The sequence below is a fragment of the Pomacea canaliculata genome, linkage group LG11 (assembly GCF_003073045.1).
Source record: "Pomacea canaliculata isolate SZHN2017 linkage group LG11, ASM307304v1, whole genome shotgun sequence".
Classification (NCBI taxonomy): Eukaryota; Metazoa; Mollusca; class Gastropoda; order Architaenioglossa; family Ampullariidae; genus Pomacea; species Pomacea canaliculata.
In genome coordinates, this window is record NC_037600.1 from 15,228,627 (window position 1) to 15,252,509 (window position 23,883).

Below are 23,883 nucleotides of genomic sequence, written 5' to 3' on the forward strand. Positions count from 1 at the left end.
ACTGATTTAAGTTTCAAATACACAGGCATTTTCACGTCTCTTAATATCCAGTAAGTGTACAAAATCTAGAAATTTTGAAAATCAGATTATTGAACAATTCAAATCCCAGTACATTAAAAAAATGAATGTTAATTTATAGTTAATGTCATTCTTGAGGTGTCATGCAATGTCTGATGTAATAGTAATTAACATGGCAGACATTTTGTGAAAAGGATTCAATAAGATGTTTTGTATTATATTGTTATTGAAAGCATTGAAAAGCTTAAACTGGTCCTCTACACATAACTAATTTAACAGACAAACAGAACAAAATAAAAGCCTTCAGTCACGGGTCTTCGGCAGGTTGGAATGGTCCCTCAACCCTCAATCCGCTCCAGTCTCAACTTTTTTTTTTTTCTTGCTTTCAATTCATATCTTCCGTTTACTCTTGCATACTATAAGAATGCAGTACTAAAAATGGTTCACAACATGCAAGATATATTTAGAAAACCTACATTTAAAAAAAAATGACATGGATGAAACTAACTGCCAGCATAAGTTACACGGCAGTTTTCGGCTACATTTATGACTGTTGTGGTCACTTAAATTGCTAACGCTCAGTTGACGACACGACTGCCACTTAACTCGATCAGTCTTTGAGTGTGTGTGTGTGTGTTTTGAAATCAAAAGGTATTTAATAGCTACCGATCGAACTTCTTTTGATCATTCACAGCACTTAATTTGAAAAAAAAAAAAAAGTGTAAAACTGGGTACATCGCTGCACAAGGTTGCACGTGTAAAGAGACCTGCAGTCTGGAGTCAAAACATGGCTGTATTGTGTTCACGTTGAAACAAGCCTTAGAAAAGGATCAATTTTAACTCCAGAAAATAGTATACCAAAAATAGCTACACGTAATGCAACTATATTTTTAAGACGTGCGGGAATGTCAGTACCTGGGAAAAATAAGGCCCGCCGAGCCAAATCGATATCGAAATCTGTGTTGGATTCTATACGCAGAACATCTGGAATAGGTTCAGAAGAAAGCGAAGCGTAAAAGGCGGACTGTGAGTGTGAGATAAACAACCCAATGCTGAGACAGGATGGCCGAAGTTGTTGTTTTTTTTTTGGTGTCTATTCTGTCAAAGGTATTCAAGGCTGAGTCGATCCAACTGTCGACCAAAATAGGCAACTGGAAAACCTGAAATCTTGGATGCAAATGTTGAGGCTAGGTCTGGGGCATCTTTATTAACTGCATCACCGAAAACCTCGAGTTTCCTGTCATCGAAATTAACAGCTTTTATCTGCAAAATGAAAAAAGCAAGAGCGGTTTTAATTCTGGTCGAAAATAGGTCCATGGCGTTTCTGATATCTGAATTTAGAGACGAAGACAGGAGAAGAAAAAAAAAAAAATGAAAAAGTGGCTGTATTATGGTTGCACTAAACCAAGCCCTCTTCTAGGAAAGGATCAAAGCAACTTCAGGAATCAGTGTACTAAATATAGCAACATGTAAGAAATTATTTTTAAAACGGGAATCCCCGTACTTCGGGAACCATGCAGGACCCTCCCAGTAAAACCGAAAGTGAAATCTGTGTTGGATTTTACGCAAGGCTCTTATAGAGTGATCAGGTCTTTCGCATTCCTACAAACACTTCTCTTCAGACTCAGGTAGAGAAGAGTACTGTGCGGACTTAATGCGAGTGTGAGACAAGCAGCACAGGGATTGTGATAAGATGGCTGAAGGAGATGTTACAGTTCTCCCCTGGGATCATCTCGAATGTCAGAGTGACCACGAACGGTCACCATCAGGTCCATTGACTTGCGACAACTGCTTAAGAACGGCCATTCAGTTTCTAAAGCCTCACCTTGTCCGGTTTGGTTTTTCAGCGGTGGAAGTCATGGCATTGATGACAACCCAGACTAAAGGTAAGATAAGAACACACATACATATATACCCGTGCACACCCACTTCCCCTTCTCATGCAATATATATATGCTGCCTGAAACTATTTGCTTCAATATTTCTATTTTTTTCAGAACTTGATATGGACAAGAGATTAGCCATTGTTAGAAAGGACAAAGATGGCAAGGACTCGTCGGCTGCTCTTCTTATAGACTACCTTTTGTCGATGTCTCCAGCGGTGATCAACATTTTTATGCGTTCTCTTCACATACGTCCACCAGGTAAGAATGGACACCGTCGACTTAAACGGAGTGAGTGAACACTCTGGCGGACTATGGTGTAACCGAGCATGTGAACCAAGCAGTTTATTAGCAGAAAATATATAGTCCTGAAAGTTCATGAGAGAATATAATTTAAGAAAATGGAAACGAATATTATCAAACTACAGGAGGCAGGGGAAGAAGAACATGCGGTGAAGTTACAGTTTAAAGTGTCGTGTCAAAGTTTAGGTGGCTACCACAAGGCACAAAATCAATGGAGTGCCTGTGTGAGTTCCTCCCACTTGAGACACGACAATCAATCTTTCTCGTTATTTCACCACTCCCTGTTTTTTGTATACTCTAAGACTAAGGTTATAAAGAACAGCTAGCGTGTCAGAGTTAAGATGCGAACTCGTGTCCTCTAATCTTTGATATGCTGGCGAGCAATGTCTCGTAACTGACAGTGACACTGAGAAGGTTCAGAGTGACGAGAATGTGACAACGTAGTATTCAAATATTAGCGTGTGCAAAGTCCGGATGAGGTTTAACGCAAAAATGTGTCTTGTCTGTCTCGTTACAGTTGACGTGCACGACACAATCGTCGTCACGTGCGTGTGCTTGTCAGCCCATCGCAGCATCATCCATCATGTCGCCAATTTGCTGGCCAAGGGACATTCTCTCCAAAACTTTCTGTCGGTTGTCCAGCCAAACTCTGCAGACGACAGCGCCACAGTCAGCGCTGGACCAAGTGGTGTCGCAGCGCAAGCACTTACAAATCAAGGGACGTCATCCGACACCTTGGCGCGTGCCATTCATTTGTTTGCCTCCCTTTATTTCCAGCTTGCCCGTGGTTTGCGAGAGTGCTTGCAAGAATACCGCGATACCAATGGTAAGTGACAAATGTGATTAGTGTGGTAAGGAATAATGGAACTATGAACACTACTTTTGTCTTATATTAACCGAGAAAGCAGAACATTTACAAGCTTTTATTCTTATCCTTTATCCTTAGCCAGAACACGGCAAATCGGCAAGTTCCCGGTTATATTTGCAATTGGTTCAGACTGTAGGGAACAGTTCTTGATTATGCACCACTTGGGCTGTTTCTTCGGTTCACTTTCAGTCATTAGCAGGAAATGTTGATTTGATGAATGCTTCATTTTTAAACTGTTATGGTTTCTTTTAGCTCACCTGGCATGGTGGAAAGCAGTAGCCGCAACTCTGGGTGCGCTGCCTGGTGCCAGATGCCACATGCAATCACCAGAGATTACCGCAAAACTTTTCGAGGATGCTTTAGGTAAGTCGATATCTTTATCTTCAAGGGTCATTCCAAAGAGCTTTCCAGCATCCTTATCTGTTCTTAGTCATTAACCGCGCAACTGTTGAATGCTGTCCCCCCCCTACTTTTAAGTCCGGCTACCCTTCTCCACCCCGTACCCCATGTTCTGTGACAAAACTATCCCGGAGACCTTGAACTCTCTCACCCACAGAGGAAAGTTTAAAATAAAATCGCAGGATAGACTTGAAAATAAAAAGAAATAGTAATAAGATGTTTGCGTCCATTTTCTTTATATTCTCACCTGGTTGCAGCCATCCTTCGGCATGATCCATACATGGAGCAGACGGACAATAACCAGGCAGGTTCAGACGATACCACCAGCCTCAATATTGAAAGTAACGTCTTCCTGTACTTTTGTTGACTTCGTGATAGTCTTTTCAAAATGCTTTTCAAGTCGATCGTAGTCACAAGTCACTCTATAAATAATTCTTTGTGGAGGGGGAGGAGGAGGAGCGGGGGAAGGGGAAAGGGGTAGGTGAGAGAAGGAGAGAGAGAATATAAAAATAAGAAATAAAGATATACTTTTTCTTTTTTAATAAGAGAAAACTGAAAACAGATGTCATAAGCTTGAGGAAACAATTAATAAGCAGCAAGCAATAAAACAATTTCTTGCCATTCTCTCTTAGCCTGTAGACAGACTGAGTGCCTGTGTAGGATACATTTTATCCTTTGCTCCATTAACAACCATGTACATCCCACAGCCTACAAGGGTCGGCAAAAAAAAAAAAAAAAAATGAATCAATGAATTATTTTTCCCTTTCAGACAATGGTAGCGTATTTTCTTCGAACATGTCTGTGATCAGTTCTTCAACGGACGAGTGGAACAATTTAGCTAAAGGCGACTTGCTGCAAGGGATGCCGCCCCGTGACCTTGCAGACCTCATGCAGCTGAGTGAAGGGTCGATAACTCTGCGACCATACCAAGAAGAGTTACTGGAGTCTGCTCGAAGAGGCCGAAATGTTCTCATTTGGTTGGACACAGGAGCAGGCAAAACCTACATCGTACTCAAATACGCTGAGGTAGTTTTATTAATTTACTTTTTATATTCTTAGTCATATTTATATTGTTTGCAACAAAATACGTGCTGGAAGAATTCAGTCAAATACAGATTCTTTTAAGTTAAGACTTTATTATTTTACACAAAATGATGGAGTGGATAGAAATTAAGGTCTTTGGGGTGCGTTGAATACTTGAAGTAAAATTTTCTGGGTTTTGGGTTTGTTTGTTTGTTTGTTTTTCTTTTGTATGGTAATGCATGTAGTAACGTCTGCAAGGCAGCCTATGGATATCGCGCAGAAGTGGTGTGACATAATACGGGTATCCCAGAAGAATCTTTCCAGAAGTTCAGAGAAGCATGGCAGAGAAAGATAAAAAAAAGTGCGTTAGACTCGAAGGGGTTTACTTTGAAGGGGAAACTATGTAGTTTGTGATCTGGAATTGAAACAAATTGTTTATGATGCCAGTCCCGTTACTTTTCAGGCAAACCTAGTATGTTCAGAGGGTTAACTAAATTAATAACTAACTTGAATGTTGCGCAATCCCATCATTGAATTAGGCTCTCTGCGCTTTATATTATCATGTTAAGCATACGGATTTAAGTAAAAAAAAAGTTGCTTGGAGAAGACTCTTAACCATGAGCAACTTCCGATAGCAGTGGGTGAGGTGTTAATGCAAAAGATCATTTTAGAACTAGAAGTCTTTAAAGCACGCTTGAAGAGCGGATAGACCGACAGGTGAAAGGTGGCACCGCCAAAGCTTGTGTCTGTGAGCACCCTCTACTTTCCACAACTGAAAACCTCCCTTCCTTCACCCACCAATTTCGTCCGCCACCTCTCTGTCCTCTTTTATGTCGCTCTAATGCAGATTCCAGAATACAGTCGTGCTGTTTATTTTGTATAGGAGCATCTGAAAGGGGACGAAAAAAGACGCATGGTGTTTGTTGTACCAAAAGTGAGACTTGCACAGCAACAGTTTGCTCGCTTTCAGCGTTACCTTCCTTCTTGCAATCCTCATTTGAGATGTGGCCCGACGAACTCTAGAAAGAAGCCTATGTTGTCTTTCCTGATTGAAAGGTAAGAGTGTACTGTAAGTGCGTTAATTTTTTCCCCACATTACAGTTTATTTCATCCAGAACGATGTTGTCCAAAATAATAATAATGCAGATATACATAGGTTAAATAACATTAAAGTTCTTTCTCGAAGAGTCGTCATCAACATTGTAAAATATGCTTCAGAAATCTCAAACTATCTCAGGTGCCCAAAGTGCATTAAATTCTTATACAGGGGGAATGTACTAAATGTGAAACATTTAAGGTTAATCTTGAATAACTCAGTATCAAAAGCGCTTTCAGACGAAGTAAAAGCAGATTAATTACTAATAGTTTTGCATTTTTATAGCCCACTTCCGTGCTTGACAGAAAGAATTCAATACAAACCAAATATTCTTCTTTAGATATAATTTTAATACAGCATTTTAATCTTTCAAAAGCCTTTATACCTTTAATACAGCATTAGAATTTTACATCAGCATAAGTGTTCATAAAGCAACACATTCTTTGATCGAGAAGTAATAAAGTAGAAATATTTGAAAAGACACTGAAGTTTCTGGGAATGTTTCTTTATAAAACGCAGATACGGTGTCAGAATTTTTGTTGTGACGGCCCAGTGCCTAGTTGAGGCTCTCGATAGAAAGGAGGTCACCCTGAACCAGTTCTCTCTGATGGTATTGGATGAATGTCATCACACGAGGGGAGGCCATCCATTCAAGCAGTTGATGAACCAGTACATGGAGCTCAAGTTTGGATCGCCCGTTGGCAGCGTCACACTACCTCAGGTGACATAAACTCACAGTCTTGATGTCTGTGCTACGTTGTACGTCATTTTACGTCGTTGTGTGTCATTGTACGTCACTGTCATTCTGTTTGTTGAGCACCGTTGTCCATCACTGAACATAACGAATGTAGGTCATTTTACGTCGTTGTAAATCGTTAATCGTTAAAATTGTAAATCGCTGTAATCTGTTTCATTGTAATCTTATTATGTCATTACACAAACATTGTCATTGATGTTGCTGCTGTCGAAGGTTAAAAGATTTACAGTGTTTATCTGTAAAAACGGAAAATGTTTAGAAAATGTAACCTACCTTACAACCAACCTAACTGTCAGTTTTGTGGTCTTCATGGGCAGATAATTGGACTGACCGCAAGCCCTGGTATCGGGCGGCTCAGGGGAGGGAAGCCGGAGCAAGCGGTTCAGCATCTGCACTCGCTGACCGCATCCCTGGACATCGAGGAGATCTGCAGCGTGCGTCGTAACGTACAGGACCTGGAGCAGCACGTCGCCAGACCCAAACATGGTAACACTCGTCTTAGAGTTCAATTAACCATTTCTACGCTAACTTACATTTCCCCTAAAGAGAAGTGCTTATAAAAAGAGCAGATGGAAGATGTGTGTGTTCGTGTGTCTGAATATTGTATGTTTATCCATTCTGTATGTCCGATCCTAACCAAATTTTGCTGAAAAAAGTATTTGGTCAATCGGAGTGCTGTACACTATCTTGATTCATGCATTTTTCGCCAGGGTATGTTTATTTGAATGTTTATTTTTAGCTTGTTATAAGATATGACTGGTGACATCACGCTACAATCTATTCCCGAGAACACAAGTTGATGTAATTTAAGTGGGTATATTATGAAAAAGTGAGAGAGGGAGAGGGGTGACAAGAAGCAGAAATATTGCTCCTGAAACTCACTGAGCGCTTACAAAGGGTCAAAGACTCAACAAAGGGACATCACCTAGGTAACGCTCTCATTCTGATTGGTTGATTGGCTTGATGACTGATTGGTTTATTTATTGATTACAGATATTCGCACTTTCGAGAAAAGGACAAGTGATAAGTTCAAAGATCACATCAAGGTCATCATGCAGGAAATCACTAAAAACATGCAAGATCATCCAGCTGTAACAGAATGTAAGCACTAAAATTTCTGTGTGTGTATATACGTGAGAGAGAGAGAGGAGAGAGAGAGGAGAGAGAGAGGAGAGAGAGAGGAGAGAGAGAGACAGACAGAGAGAGAGGAGACAGACAGAGAGAGAGAGAGGCAGAGAGAGAGAGACAGAGAGAGAGAGACAGACGGAGACAGACAGACAGAGACAGAGAGAGAGACAGAGACAGAGAGACAGAGACAGAGACAGAGAGACAGAGAGAGACAGAGACAGAGAGGGGTATGTTGTTCGAACTCCTTTAAAAGAACACAACTCCCTTGTCATTTCCAGTCCTTCGCGGCATCCTGGCTAGCCAGGTTGGTAATATCACAATAGGACAGGTATGTAAGTTACAATGACACAGTCCTCATTCTTCCTGCTGCAGACTCGCGGATTTTGCAAACTATCGACAGCTCTAAAGCTGAGAGGTTCAAGAAGAGCCTGGTCCCCCCCTCCATCGACTCGAAGGAGGGCTATTCAGAGTGGCTGAACAGTTGCGACAAGCAGTTCCTATACGTGCAGGAACCCAGCGTCCGCTACACCATCCTCACATGCGTTGACACTCTCAAGGTAGTTCGGCAGTTAAGAAGTTGTGTAACTGCGTTAACAGTTGTCATTTATTAAATGTGTAGTTTATAGTGTCTAGAACCCAGTGCGAACGGGCTCATCCTGCTGGCAATTAAAACGGTTGATATGTAATTTATTATTTATGTACCTGTATACTTCGATAGTGTCTAAAAGCTTTACAGTATAGCTCTGTTGTTGAGGGCTTATTGTGTAATTTTTAAATCCCTTCTGATATTTAGATACTTCCCTATCCCTGACCAGCACCCTAAAAACAAATAATAATTAGAAAATAATAACATGTTGTCATCGGAAGCCTTGTTCTTTCCTTGCAGATCTACCTGCAAGCCTTGATCCTGCACGAGGAATGTCAGGCCATTGATGCCCTGAGCTTCCTGAAGGAGGAGACTGAGCGCATGCGCAGTAGCAGTGCGGAGAGGGCCAACGTGGACATGGAGCTTGTTGCGTTGTTTGATGGTAATGCCTCCTTTTTTTGTTCGCTGACCCTTTCTTTATTCCTTTCTTCATTTTTCCATTCCTGTCTTTACATCTTTTCCTTCTTTCTTTTGTCAATCGCAAAACAAATGTTCTTGATTATTGTTCACAGCTAATCTTCCCTTACTGGAAGCTGCAGCCAAAGAGAGCGAAAATCCAAAGCTGAAAGTGTTAGAGGAGTTCATTCTGTCGGGAATCAAGAGTTCTTCACAGGACACAGAACAGAAGAGACTAGAGTTGTCTTTCTTGAACTCCAGAAGCCTCGACAGTCAGCAGTTGGAGGAGCACCACATCGGAGAACAGGTGATGGGTTTCCTGGAGCTGAACAACTTGTCATCAAAACAGATTGTAGATGAAAACATGGAGGAAATGTGTGAGGATGACGACAATATAGATGCGATGTCCGTGCGAACGATGACAGTGGAGAATGACCACCCGCAATCAGCCAGGATGCAAATTCTTGATGATGTTCACGATGACGATAATGACGACGCCATGAGTTCTCTTGTTGACGACATCGACAGCGCCTCAGTCATGGAGTGCCCACCCGGTTCCGAGTGCGAGGAAGAGGTGCGTGGCATGATATTTGTGCGCACCCTGGAGCTGACACGCCTCATACCCAGGTGGATCAACAGGCACCCGAAGCTGAGATGGTTGAACCCAGGCCGCATCACAGGAGCCACAGCCAGCGCTTCACAAGGAGGTGAGTGTTCTCCAGCATATTCTTGTGTGCATCATATCTCCGATCAGTGTTCTCGTCTTTCTATGGTTGCCTAGGAAATTTCTAGACTGATTTTATTTTCACTTCATGAAATTATTTCCTTTTTGCCTGTACTGCTGACAGGTGTCCCCAGCTGACGCTGATATGCAGGAAGAGGCAGCTGTACTGTTTAGCAAAATTTTTGAACTAATATCTTCAACACCTGGGGAATAGGGTAGAGTGGCGTGTGAAATTTGTCTGGAAATGCAGAAAGTTACATGACCGCTATCTCCCTACTTCTCTCTCTCTCTCTCACACATACACACTCACAGCTTCATGAGCATTAAAGCACGACCGCGTACACAATAGAAGCTCACATATACACACCTGTGTATATCAGTGAACACACTGCTACATAAGTTCAACTGTCTTACAAGTTCTGTAGCGGGTGCTTTTATTAGTAAGATTTCTTAAAGTCTTTGGAGCACAAACCGTTCGTCGATGTACAAGTCGCCATGCTCACAATAGCAACGTTTCTCTTTTGGTGCTATAACAGGTATGACGAAGAAGGAAGTCGCGGAAGTGATGGAGGACTTCAACAGAGGGGTTCACAAGATGCTAGTGTGCACGTCTGCTGCAGAAGAAGGCCTCGACTTCAGGGCCTGCAATCTGGTCATTCGATACGATTATGAAAGCAGCCTCGTTTCCATGATACAAACTCGAGGTAATATTTCTGTCAGTCACTGACTGTGTGTGTGTGTGTTTTAAAGTTTCTTATCCTCATTAAAAAAGAATTCACTGTCTCGCTCTAACACCTCAATGACGTCACAGGACGAGCCAGGCAGAAAGATGCCCTGTACGGGGTGCTGGTCAACCCCCAAAAGGACAGCATGGGCAAAGAGCAGCAGAACATCAACAGTGAGCTTCTCATGCGAGAAGCCGTAGCCTCCTTCCAGGATCTTGTGGGCAAGAACCGCGAGGATCACCTGGATACAATGGCACGAACTCAGTTCCAGAATTATCAGAAGCGCTGGAAGAAGGACATGAGCGAGGCCCGGAGTCTCCGAGAAAAACTTCCGGATGCTTTGTATCAGCTGCTTTGTCGCAGGTGCTGTGCCTTTGCTTGCAACTCTTCTGATGTGAAGAGGCTGAAATCGACCAACCACGTAGTAATTGGTCCAAGCTTCCGTCAAAGGTATGATTCAGAAGCAAATCAAACAAATTAACAGTTGTAGAACGATTATTTTATGGCATCATTGTGAGGGAAAAAACTAGTATCTTCTCTCAGTATCGATGTTTATTATGTGTGTTTACTTTGTTGAAGGTATTCGAAGGTGAATTCGAACGTCGAGAAGAAAAAGCAGTACGACAAAGATCTTCCCAAAACCGGAAATCTTGTCTGCCACCGTTGTGGCGAGCCCTGGGGCATCATCGTCAAGTGCATCAGCGAAAACCTCGAGTTTCCTATCATCAAAATCGATCGATTTTGCATAGAAAATGAAGAGAAAGATAGGTTTCTTGTCAAAAAGTGGTCCAAGGCATTTCCGGTACCTGAGCTTGGGGACGAAGACCGAAAAAAGCACAGAATGTCCTTGCCCCCTGAGGCATGTCTTCTTCCGGTCAAAGATGACAATGCTCTCAATGTAAACTTGGTCAACTTCAATGCTGAAGGCATTGAATTTTTGAAAAACAAAGTGGATTTTCCCATGGAAACGAAAGATTCAAACGATTTTGAAGATTCCGATCTAGAAGACGCTTTTGATCCTTTGGACAGGTCAGATTTCTTCGATGAGGAAAATGACTCTGAAAATGAGGACTGTTTCCCAGATATGGAGAATTACGATGAAGATGAAGATGAAGACGACTATATCTAGTATTAGATATGGATAATGATTATGAAGATAAGGAATGATATTCACGTTAGGTGACTGAAGCATAGGTGCAGATACGTATAAAACCTTTCACTAAGTTGCTAACGCTGAAAATGAATAATACTGAACTGTTTTTCAGAATATTTTAACCTCACACTAAATTCTTCTCTGCAATCTATCAATTGTCGTTAGGTAGTTTGCACACATCATATTTTTTTACAGTTTGATCTTTCTTTCGAAGTAAAGCTTTCTTTATACACATATATTTAATATGTAGGCATGTTTTCTTTATTTTGAACTGTAAGGTTCTCCACTCAGCTCATTTAGTCATTGAGATATTTTTTGGTTGCTCTAAATAAAAACACAATACGACCTAAGTCTGAAAGACCTGGAGAAGAAAAAAAGGGAGCTCATTGATGAAAGGGCTCAGAAGACGTCAGGGGACTTGACGATAAGATGATGATATGATGAATACGGCGAAAATAAGATGAAATGTTAAGATGCTATTTTTATTTGCGCTTTGGTAAATTTTCTTGTTTGTTAGATATGAGGAAACCATTAGTGGGATAGCTCTAGACTTGTTCTCTACTCATATTTGAGTGTGCGTTTGTGAAAAGTCCTAAGTGTAGGCGAACTTTTTTTTCCAAACACTATCCCTACGTTTCGTCTAAACTTTTGCCGGATATTTTCACATATGCATTGTGTTTAATGGGAAGTCGTCTACATGACCAAGAGTGTAAACATTTTTCATCAATTTCTGTAGAATAATCGTTATTCGTTCATATTCCTAGACTATTGGATTTGCAATTGGTTTGATTTGAGTTTAAAAATAAAGTTTGTAATGAGCAATGGTCGAGCCGTTTGTGTGATTCTAGTCGCTTCTGTATCGGTGTTAATGCGCCCGTATATACTGCCAGGCGAATAACACAATTTCCAGTATACCTTGCATCCGTCATGCCTCAGAATAAATTCCCATGCATCAACGACCAGAGAGTGCAGTAGACCGAGCAGACGAAAGATAAATAAAATCAGTGATCCTAAAAATCTAATTGCTCAAACATACATTCGACAAAACCTCCATGTCATAGATGAGGAATATATCATTAGTAGAAAAAGTATGTGTTTTCATAAAAAGAAACTTTCCCATAAAAGGCACGAACTAGTCACGATCACAAGCCGTTCTTTGTACGACATCTGGTTGGCCATCTTGATGAACAGCCAGGAGAGCAGTTCAACTGCTTAGTCGGCCTAGCTGTTGTCTAGAATTCTAACATTTTACTAAAAGAAGACTGCTACGTTTCAACTATCCATATATCCAGAGGCTAGAGATAGCCTGTGCATCCGGTCCCTGTAATGAGGAGTTTGATGAGACAAACAAACTTGATTTACTCAGAAAACTTTTGCGCAGGAATTCCCTTCCTTTGACTACTTTTTTAATGCACCTTTTTTTTTCCTTTCTCTGGGAAGGAAGTGGAAAATAAGGCAGTTGAGAGCTTTGCTGGGCTAAACACATCAGTTACGAATTCTGACACAGATTTACATACTTAACAGCAAGAAAACGATCTGACAAGGGAAAATTTTATTTCATATCTACTGTTTGCTGGGAATTCTATGGCCTCCACGACGGGCATGCGCATCTTGAAACCTCATGAAACTACCACGTAATTTCCGGCCGTAAGCATCGTTCAGACAATCGCAAGAAAACACAGCGAGAAGCGGAAGTAATCACGGAGTAAGCAGCCAGGCGAGGACGACTTCAAGAAAAAGGTTAATCACTGTGTGTGTGTGTGTGTTTGTGTGCGCGTGCGTGAGAGGGAAGCCTTGGATCTCTAATCAATTAACTTCCGCCAGCAGGAAGGAGGCTGTAGGTATTAAGCTACGTTAAATGCCTTTATTTTTAAACTTACTTATTTTACAGATCGCATTCTCCGACATCTGAAGAGTTCAGTCAAAAAGTAAGGAACCTGTACGGCTTCGAGAGGTAAGGTGGATACAGTAAAAAGGGGTGTGGCCAGTGTTGGTCACTTGCCAGGATGCGTGAGAGCCAAAACACTGGGAGCGTGCGCCAGACTTGATTCCTTTGATTCTGACAGGTAGACAAGGCATTACGCCATGCCACCCCCTCTTTCCCCGTGCTCGCTCACCTGTGTGGGGCTTGCATCAAGAAGTCATATATAATGCTGACGTAGCCCATTCTTCAGCATATGAGAGTGAGATTCGATTGAACAGATATATTGCACCTATCTACTTTATGATTATCTGTCTTGACATTTTTTAAAAATTTTTGTTTTTCTTCTTTCTTCCTTTCTTTATTTTCCCTTTCTTACTCACCAGTCACAGAGTTACTTCACTTCAGCCCCGGTCGTCGTGGAGGGGGTACTTGATGAATGCATGTGGCCTCAAGCTGTTGAGAAATGATTGACGACCATAAAACTAGGACATGAATCACAGATGTTATGTGTAGTTATATGTGTTTGCGATACTGGCGTGTAAAGGAACGCTTCAACAGATGTGTGACACACTAAACAGATGATCACAACTTTCAACACCAGCCCACCGATCCCTTCACTCAAACCCTCTGGAACAAAACAACAAAAATTATTTTATAATAATAATATTTTATACAATGATGATAATACTAACATCACTTAATAACATTGTCATATTTTAAAGGTAGACTCTTTTTTAAGGTTCAATATAACGATGTTTGTTTCATTCGTCGCTGCGTTGCTGTTGACGCTAATGTTGACCTTGTTATTTTGCAGAACCTGTTCTAACCGTCCCCACCCACCGTTCCCCACCCTTTACTGTTGTTGCTGAGTTGTTTTGCTGAACCCGTTTCCGCCCCCTTTCCCGCTCTAAATCTCTTACGCGGTTCACGTCAGCTCGTGAAGCCTGTTTACCACCGGCGTAGGGATACGTGCAGCTAAAAATAGTCAGCTGCGATGTTGACGCTCGTCTGTTGTGCGCGCCTGCGCACTGGCGGGTAACAGCCCGGAAGTGACTGCATGCTGTCTGCTGTGAAATGCCTGTCGCTGGTTATGTATGATACGAGCCAACACGCGTCAACGCGCCGCAGACGTTTGTGTCCCGACACGCCACACCAGCTCGCAGCCGTTTATCCCCTCGGCAAGTCGAGCACGCAGGGCGCTGTGACACTGAATGCTCAACTGTTGATGGGGTAAGCATGGCGCTAGAAGCATGGCGAGACATCGTTGGTATGTAGGACTGTCTGTACAGCAGATGTTCCCCGTGCGATTGTCGGTGCTTTATGCGTGTGTGCCATCGTGTACACGAACGTTTGTTTATGCAGGTGAATGTGTCAGGGATCTGTATGTGTCTTGGCATGTATATGTGTACATGCATTCCTGTTTCTCATTCTTCGTCTCTCACAGTTTGTATTCAGCGAGAGAATGTATTTGACAGAAATCGCTTGTGTCACGTGCTTTATCTTTCTTCTGTCTATCAACATGTACATATGTGTGTGTTTCCATATCTCTCCTCCGTCTCTTACAGTATATGTGTGTGTGCTTCTTTCATTCACCTCTGTCTCGCAGAAAGAGCGAAAGACTGTTTGTGTATGGTTTGTTTGCTTCTCTCTTTCTCCTCTGTTTGTGTGTATCCCTGTTTCTTCTGTCTCTCAATAAATGCGTATATGAGTTTATATGTCTGTGGTAAGGGTGTGCATAACAAAAAGTTAGAAATAGAAACACACCGCTGTCATTTGTCGTGTAAGACAAACAATTCACTTCCTCATTATATTTACAGCCGTTTCCCTGTCTGCCATCAGACTTTTATTAATTAATGTTTGTTTAAGTTCGGGATGCGAGCATTTACTTCCTTCATCGCTGTCAGGTCTGCGCTGCTGAAGCTTTCTAAGCCGAGCTTTACGGATATTTCTGGAGAGGCGTCTGCTCCACGCCAGCGCACACGTGTTTATGTAAATGTGATTGTTATGTCTGCCCCAGCTCTTTCTACCGAAAGGGTCTGATGGCTGCCGAGTTGTGGCAAGTTTCATTTCCGTTGGAACTTGGAATGGAATGTGTGTGAGAGTGTCCGTTTGTCTGTCAAAGGAGTGTTGGCTTTACGAGGTAATTATAGAAAGTATTGTCTGCTTTGCCTTGTATTCTAGTTGTTTCCCTGTAATACGGTTCTCAATAAACCGCTCTTAAACAGCAATTGATCGGTATTATCGCACATTTTATTCGATTTTCAAAGTTATCCTAATGCACAGGCTTGTTTGGCTAGTTGATTTGTGCCTTGTACGAATACGCAGTCGCGATCAATAGTAGAGTTGTATAAAGCACTTGATGGCACAGTTAATACCGGCCTTACGCCTACAACTAGCGGCCGCTAGTGGATGTAAATAGTTTTCAGCACGACTAGAGCACAGCCACCTACCTTATCAGGGAGTCATGTACCCATTGCTGCTGGACAGTGGACCTGTGGACCTGTGGACTAGGGATTTTCCGTTCTGTAGCCACCTCTATATGTAGGTACTAAGGCAACGAGGTTGGATGGTTGCAATGGTTTGAGTAATATTTTCTGCTCGTATCCCAAGTCTTGCTGCCTCCTTGTCGAGTTACATTTCATTCCTGTTCGTTTTCCTGTCTTAAAACAAGATGTGATATACCGTACAAGCTTGTGTAACGATAGACCGTTTTAATCATTCAGGCCGAAGCTCGGGGGTAAGTCAGCCCGGAGTGTCAAGTTCTGACGACATCCGATCAGCGAAACTCGGGAGCAACATATGAAAGCAAGCCTCCCGTGGACAAGGCCCCCCAACTCCCCTGTCCCGAACACAACTGCAGGGGAGACCGAAGGGGGTGCTGTCGGGGTCGCCTTGCGGTTTCGTCGTCACGACGACCGGGTCACCGCCACAAGCAGGCGGGGTCCAACCTGGAGAGGCTGCTTCACTCCTCGCCTGAGTTAATCTGAGCGTGTCTGTTGCTGGGAGGAGGCTGTCCCTATTCGATGTCATTCGCTGTCATGGAGGTTCTGAAAGGTAAGACCCAAACTTCACTCTCTTGCATTCTGTGAGGCAATCAGTCACGTGGGCTTGCCCAGTACCGCAAATTATCTCTGTAACCACCACCATAAGACGAGCATCAACCGTTTTGTCCACAACAAACAACGGCGGCTGAACGAGGGTGATATGCAAATGATAACCAGTTATAAAAAAAATCAAGATTAGGTTTTGTTACCATCATATAACACCAGGGAGTCTGCAGTGTCAACCTCGAATTAATGGCTCATGAAACCTTATTAGTTCCCTTCCGCCCTTCCTCCTCAGATACTACATAAAAGACATTATAAATGTTACTTTTATTGACTCAGGCCTGAGCCTTAAGGTTTACTCCGGGTACTCTGGTTTCCTCCCTCCTCCCTATTGTGTAAAATCACCTCAAGGTGAAAGCCCTTTCCTACTAAATAAACCAAGCGACCACCCAACTCTTATTTACTGGCGTCATCTGTATTGTAAACAATTTTTTATTTAAATGGTCTGTCGCGAGGGGCTCGAGCCTTGTAGCGCGAGACATGTGTTACACACCTGTAGGACACACATATTTTTTCCCTAAATCTCTTGTTTTGGCTACTGACCAGATTTTCCAGACCAGGAATGCCGAATAATCTTGCTGGGCAAGAGCGGAGCAGGCAAAAGCAAGTCAGCGAACAGCATCCTCTCGACAGACCTATTCGATGTGAGCTCGGAGCACGACTCGCGCCCAAGGATCAAATGTGCGCGGAGTTCCTTGTCTGTGTATGAGAAATCCCTGTTGGTAAGACAACTTTGTCATAATTTTATTGCTTTCCTTATTCTACAATGGACAATAGAGGGTGGACACTTCGAGACTGAGGATGAAAACACTAATCGTCCTGACTATCAGTAATAACGAGTGTAACAATACTTTTGTAGAAAGATGTCATGGCGAAGTTTTGAGAAAAGATGGAAGTAGATTTGTACATAATTATTCTTCCTGGGTTAATGGTGAAAAAGTTTACATCTCTTTGTCTAGGATTTTATTTATATTGTTTTAGTTTTCTTTTCTATGTGTTCGTGTGTGTTGTTGCTTCTGTGAATGAAATCTCGCGATCTCAATTCGGATGTACAGACCCGGTAGCTGGATGCTAACGCTAGCTGTCAGTTAAAATCCTTTTGAAATGGGAACAGTTTATTGCCAACCTCTTGTAGTCACCACTTCTATTTTAGTGGAAAAAACAGGTGGGGTGGGTGGGGTGAGCATGGCGAAAGTATCCCGTGTGAAGTGTCACTTATCTCGGAGGTATCCCATAACCTCACGACGGTAGAGAAGTATCTCGGAGTATGCTGTTGCGAACACGGTTCCCATCTCTTCTCCTTTGCTGCAACTCGGTGAATTTAGGAAAATATACTGCGTCAGACGGGTATCGAACATGCACCATCGGGTTCTGACACTGCTTTTCTAACTACTGCGATATTCACTTCCCCGCTGGACAAAAATTATGACAAAAATATTTTTAATAAAATGACGACAATACTTTAATATTTTTCAAATATACAGACAGCTTAAACTAGCTGTAATACAACAGTGAGTGTTTAGCTATGGGGGGAGGGGAAATAAATACCTTAAAAAAATCTAGTTGATGTTTACAGCTTAGAGTATTCTTGTAGCTGAAAATAGTTTTAATGGAACACTGAAACTTTGTGGTCAGGTGGTCGACACACCTGGCTTTGCAGAGTCGCAGGATGGACGCCAGTCCGTCGTGCAGGTGATCAAAGACGCCATCGTTGCCACATGTCCAGGCCCGCACGCCGTTGTCCTGGTGACCCGCTGTGACGTCACGATAACGAGCGCGGAGACTGATATCGTCTCACAGCTGCGTAGTGTCCTGGGCGAGGAGCTGCGGCGCCACCTGGTGCTGCTGCTCACCCACGGCGACATGGAGCAGCGCGATGTTCGCCAGCTGCTGGACGCATCTCCGGCACACGTGAAGGAGCTACTGAAGGTAAGGAAGTCACGTGATGTCAGCAGACCACGTGCGATGTTGCTTCAGTAGTGTCATCCTTAACTTGGTAACCTTAACAGGAAAAGTTCGTTTTGTCGCTCAGCCACCTTGTTTTTTTTTTTTTTTTTTTTTTTTAAACTTAGCATTTTTGTTGATAGTTGTAAAGATTCTGAAAGGTCTGCCAGAGTGCAGATTTTTTTTCTTTAGTGGATAAGCTGAGATCAGTAAAAGATAATCTCCCCTTCCGACTAAGCAATTTCGTGGCCAAATAGCCGGCTTTGAAAACATGGTCATATATAGAGGAAAAAATAAACAACAACAGCAAAAAAAAAAAAATAAAAAATAAATAATAAAAAAAAATATAAATAAATAAATATAAAAAAAACTAAACAAAAAATAAACAAAATCCTACCTTGGTCGAGACGAGGTATGAACCCAGGATCATCACTGTATTGGCGACATGCGGGCCGCACCACAAATAACAGTGCTGGGGTTTCATTCAGACATTGGTACAGCATGTTGTATTGAGCTGAACCCAGTTGTTTTAAAATAAAACCCACACACAAAAGTCAGCTACATCCTGTCCAAGAAAAGAAAGCCAAATCAAATTGTTTTCTTCTTCTCTTTTGGAGATCAGTCTATTCAAAGCCAGGTATAAGTGGCGCAGAAAGCTCCCACGCAAGTCGGGCAAGTGCACGTGCTTACAAAAAAAACAAAAAAAAACGGTTAGAGAGATCTCAGCTGAGGGCAGGTACACGAAAAGCTTGTGAAGACTAGACACATCGTGAAGATTTATAGTTATAGCTTGCTTACAGTTTCTTTTTCTTTTGCAATAAAAATAAATGGGAATAGTTTAAAACAGCAAACGTAGACAAAAAGGGGAAGCAACCAAACCATCTGAGAGGCTAGATAAGAACCGTAATTGAGTTGCATCGCAGCCAATAACATTTCCTCGTTATATCTGCTGTAAGCAAATGTTCCGGTGAATTGGATCGGAAAGAGTGCGTCTGCCTCTCGGCGTATCTGAATCAATCTCTTGCAAGCGCCGAGCAGTGGGAGGCCGATCTCAGTCAAGCAGTTGTCTCGAATGCTGATGGCGGGCAACGGCGAGGTCGAAGTGACCTGGGCTTTGTGTGCTGCCTCCACTGACTCCACTATGTGCACCGACAAGAGTGCGACAACAGGGGTCGGATTCATGTCTGGTCTTAAGCTGCCGGTCTCAAGTGGGCAAGTCGACTATTCAGACCTCGCTTTACAGACTTCCCATGAAGCCAACCCCTCGGCCGAATGCATGATTCGCCGTTAATCGCTGCCGCTTAGCAACCACTGAAACTACTTACAAACGTTTTAGCTGACTGCTGGAGTGTAGCCATTCAACTACCGATTAGCGGACTACATGCACCTGACAACAAATCATCGTTTGGGTCAAGACACGGGTTGTGGAGTCACTGACATCTTTTTCTGCTCTCGTGCGAACATGTGGAACTTACTGCACGCGCTGGTGTTAGAGCATGCTGCGTGACCTCTCGCGTGCTAGCTTGTCCTGTGTGTAGGCAACCGAAAGTCGTCGTCCATTTTACAATCACACAATAGTTTAGGCTTGGCTCTGTGTCGTAAACAGGGGTTTAAAAAGTGCAGCAGAAGAAAGCGAGTGTGAAAGTCGTCTGCAATAACACTCGGGCAGGGGGCGAGCAGGGTGACGGGCCTTGTTTACTTCTCACCGACTGAGCATTATATTCTTTAAATGCCTTTTCTGGTGCAACCGCACACATACAAACACACAGAACTTATTCGAATCACGTTTGTGCCGGTGGTTTCTCGTGTTCTAGTGAAATCCGATATCCAAGATAAACATCCTGGAACGCCGAATATAGTATGCCCACCCACACAAGAGGCGACCTCACACATTCGTTCATTTCTACTTTGTTAAATCGTGACAACATCGTTAGTTTACTGTGTACCTATTCGTCTGACTTTGGTGGTTTGTACAAACAGCTTTGCCCTACTTCCTGTAGGAACAAAGTCCAAACCTTAAAGCTCTGTTCCGACATGAGCTCTATTTTTTACATAAGCAAAGACCACTATGCTTTGTCCCCATACCTAACTGCTGTTCTGTTACACTGGTCGCAGTAAACATGACATCTGGAAATAAAGCGGACTTTAACTGAAATAAGCAGAATATCGTTTTCATTGCCTGCCTGAATGAAATGCACTGAAAGGTTAAAAAAAAAAAAACAAAAAAAAAACAGGTTCAAACAATTTTTGCTTTAGATTTTCTGACTGTACGTTAGGATTTTTTTTTTTTCATCAGATTTCTGTGACAAAATTGTCTTTCTGCTGGTTAAAGCTGTGGTTGGCCGGTTTGAAAGAAAAGTGCTTCCGATTATGCAGTGCAAAACGATCCTCGGTGTGCAAAGGCGGCTGCAGGCTGCGTGATGCAAAGCACGTCCTATCGAGGGTCCTGTCAGCTCCCGTGGGGCCTCAGCTTCTGTGTGCCTGCTGGCAGGACCAAGCGATTGAGGTTTCCGTTGCTGTGTCGACCCTGCTTTCGAATCTCAATTGTGATTGTGTGGAGGATTGTTTTTGGTGTATGGAGGTCGTGGATATGTGATGGTAATAAGTAGCTCTATACAACCTTCTGTTTAAATGGCTGAGCATCGGCACATTTTCAATCGGTCAGTTTTCTGAGTGCGCATGCGAAGTACGACCGATCTGGAATGCAATATATTAAAATCCGTCAGTTCGCATAACAAAAAAGTCTTCAGTGGAAGTAGTTAGAGGACTATAAGAGTGTTCAGGGTTGGAGGTTAGGGAATTAGCTTTATTTAGGCAGTGTCGTAGGATCGGCGGGGAGGGGGACAAGGGGTGGGCCACCGTCCAGAAAGATACAGAGGAGGCAAAATGTGAACTTCGTTCACTGTCAGCTTGGAGTTTGAACCCTCCCCCTCACAACCTCCAAAATCCGAACATCTTCCTACGCCACTGTTAGGTCTTCTGGAGAGTCTGTTTACTTATTGATTATTTATTTCTACAGGACATCAACGAGCGGTACGTTGTTTTCAATAACGAAGGCAGCCGGGAGGAACAGGAGAGACAAGTGCAGCAGCTACTGAGGCTGGTTCATCAGATGGTTCTGGAAAGTCCGCGCCAGGTCTTCAGTTGCCCCTTGTTACGTGAATGTGAGAAGGACATCACTTATATGAGGAACAGGCTCAGGATGCTAGAACCTCGGTATGTATGTGTGATTAGCTTACTTTTTACGTTTTGCTGTTACTGTTTTGTAGAGTACAAAAGTGAAAAAATACAAATCAGTTATTTATTCTAACGGAAGTTTCTAAGACGATGAATTTGTTTCATTAAAGGTCATCTCAAGCTGAGGTCGAGTTGGCAAATGGTCATCTGCTGTCCCTCCCCAACTAGTTTCAAATTCAGATTCAATTTCAAGCAAATTTTCACGTCAAGATTTTTTTTAAAAAGGATGTACAGGTGATTAAGGGTGGGAACGGGATGTAGCAGTGAAGAGGGAGATGCTGTGTCGCACCCTGTTTGTAAGACGGTTGTCTGGAGGAACTCACCTCTATAACTGTTTTGTTTGACAGAATCGAAACGTGCCGTGACGACGTGAGGCGGCTGTCGCAGGACGAGGGTGTGGCCCCTGAGAAGCTGGGGCACGTGCTGGCCCTCACGGCGCAGGCCATCGAGGACCTGAAGGAACTGGCGGCCGTGGACGAGAAGCTGACCGCGAGGGTTGGACGAGAGAACCTGACTTCCTGCTCCGTCTCCTGACTCCAGCCCTGCTGACACGGGCGCAGAATATGGGGGGACCTGCTGACAGTTACAGGAAACTGCTGTTATAAATGGTCAGAATAAATGGGGTGTTCGTGGTGCTATCTGTTCACGGCACAAAATAAACTTATTTTAGTTTCTGCGCCCTATGTACTATGTTGAAGATGTGACAATGTTCAGCTAATTGTTATAGATACTTCATGCAAAAATATTCCAAACTTAGTTAAGAGTGCCCTTGACAAACAATCGCCACCTTCATTGACACATCGAACGTTATAACCACCGGCCAGACTTGAACTGAGCCATAAACACGAATTTTTGAAAAGACATAAAGTGTAATGCTGTCATTGTGATTTAAACAGGACCAAAGGGGCCAACAATGTTTTAATGCGAGCCTGTTCGGAAAAAATAAAAACTAAACTGCTTATGAATGGGAGAATCGACAGCTGTGCCTTTGGAGAGCTTGATGTTAATGAGCAGATCTTCTGCTGCCGTGTGAGAAGACAGAAAATTTCCACAGGTTGGTGTAAGGTCTGCTGGAATTATCTTTCTTGGAATCGTGTGTGATTTTATTGTGACCAGAAGCCCTCAGAGCTTCTTAGTGTGCTCTCATTGCCAAAAGCAGTGAAATTAATAATGCTTCTCCGATGTAGTCCGGCAGTATTACTCGCCTTGGAATTCCCAGTGTAAATTATTCTACTACTACATGGCGCCTGAGGACCGATGCAGTGTGACAAGGGACGTAAGCACCATTTCCAATGACAGTGGCATGTGGGGAGGTCAGCCTCGAGAGGTTTCGTGCGAAGGTGTTTTGTTAGCACCTGTAGGATGCGACAGATGTGAGCACAAAGCGTGAATGCTTCAATGTGTCCTTGTTAAAAATCTGTAACATAATGAGGCAATTTGTGAGAGATGAAATAGAGACATGACTACTTTCCCCTTTCTTTATGAACGGTTGTATTCCAGTTTCTTAATTGCGTGGTTGCTGGATAATTTACGAGAAACAGAGATTTATGTGAAAGGAGGCAGCGACCAAATGTTGAATGAGTGTCATTTGCCAGACAAACGAACTGTTGGTACGAAGAAAAATCTCGAAGTATTGTGTTCTGACTTCAAGCCGCTCAAAGTCTTCATTTACTAACCTGTTTGATTAATAATATTTAATGTTCTTTTCCTCTTCTACCAATCAAACGCCACAACACAAACACACTTACACACTCACAATCACACACATATAATATGCACACGCACAAACACACACACACACACATATGTGCGGGCGTACACACACACATTTTCACTCGCTCTTGCAGGTCGTTTCTCTACTTTCCGACCTTACAAAGGATATTGAGAGATGTCAATCATTTGCTGCCTCTGCAGTTTTAAAAAATAAAATTCTGACTAACAAATCATTTATTGATAGTCGCTATCGAAAGACAGGTAAACTATATCGCAGAGTAAATTTCGTCGTTTAACGATATGCACGTTGTCGTCTCACAGTCAGTTTCTTCATCTCATTAGTTTTGTGTCCGTTTGCACTGTAGAAGGAATGTTTTTTTCATAAAACTTTTGCAGCAGCGAGGGAAGCGGTGTGTATGTGTGTGTTCAAGTCATTTTCATTTGTAAGACTTTCGTGTCCATTAAATGCATATCTCGTGCAGGCCTTTGAGTGCTCGTGAGCTGGGTGGGTAAGAACTGGCAGTGAGCCAAGTCCGAGCTAGATTACTGCAAACGAACACCAGGCTAATCGCCATGACACGTGAAGCCTGAATACATTTCCCTAAATATTATCCTCCACTGAAACTCCCGACACTGGAGGCTAAAGAATCTGTACCACGCGGAGTCAATGATAGTTGAAGCTAAAGTTTCTTTCAGGGCTTTCTCATACAGACACACATCAGGTCAAGTTTGAAAAGTGAACCTGGGGTTTGTATAGTGATCAGCTTTAATTACTAGTGTGGAATGAGACTTAGCCTTGTATGCTGTGCTAGTGTCAGTAAACCTGTTCGCTGTTCACC

General features: G+C 42.8%; 2 protein-coding genes across 4 annotated transcripts; both read left to right on the forward strand.

The window, feature by feature from the left end:
* Window positions 1-929: 929 nt before the first annotated feature.
* On the forward strand, window positions 930-11,959 carry LOC112575931 (probable ATP-dependent RNA helicase DHX58). The gene is made up of 16 exons (XM_025258075.1): window positions 930-1,904; window positions 2,016-2,162; window positions 2,722-3,030; window positions 3,325-3,435; window positions 3,729-3,812; window positions 4,241-4,497; window positions 5,378-5,550; window positions 6,110-6,311; window positions 6,665-6,833; window positions 7,341-7,448; window positions 7,848-8,032; window positions 8,362-8,503; window positions 8,634-9,224; window positions 9,778-9,945; window positions 10,053-10,416; window positions 10,546-11,959. The coding sequence occupies exons 1-16, from the start codon at window positions 1,712-1,714 to the stop codon at window positions 11,093-11,095; spliced, it is 3,753 nt and encodes a 1,250-aa protein (XP_025113860.1). The 5' UTR covers window positions 930-1,711; the 3' UTR covers window positions 11,096-11,959.
* Window positions 11,960-14,073: 2,114 nt separating this feature from the next.
* LOC112575488 (GTPase IMAP family member 4-like) lies at window positions 14,074-23,522 on the forward strand. Of its 3 annotated transcripts, none has more exons than XM_025257393.1 (6): window positions 14,074-14,310; window positions 15,767-16,097; window positions 16,697-16,872; window positions 17,786-18,079; window positions 21,114-21,310; window positions 21,679-23,522. In XM_025257393.1, exons 2-6 carry the CDS (start codon window positions 16,067-16,069, stop codon window positions 21,863-21,865), a joined length of 885 nt encoding a protein of 294 aa, XP_025113178.1. In that variant the 5' UTR covers window positions 14,074-14,310; window positions 15,767-16,066; the 3' UTR covers window positions 21,866-23,522. The 3 variants fall into 3 exon arrangements, with proteins under 3 accessions (XP_025113178.1, XP_025113179.1, XP_025113180.1); XM_025257394.1 differs by having other exon boundaries at window positions 14,074-14,273; XM_025257395.1 differs by lacking the exon at window positions 14,074-14,310 and adding an exon at window positions 14,385-14,405.
* The last annotated feature ends 361 nt before the right edge of the window (window positions 23,523-23,883 follow it).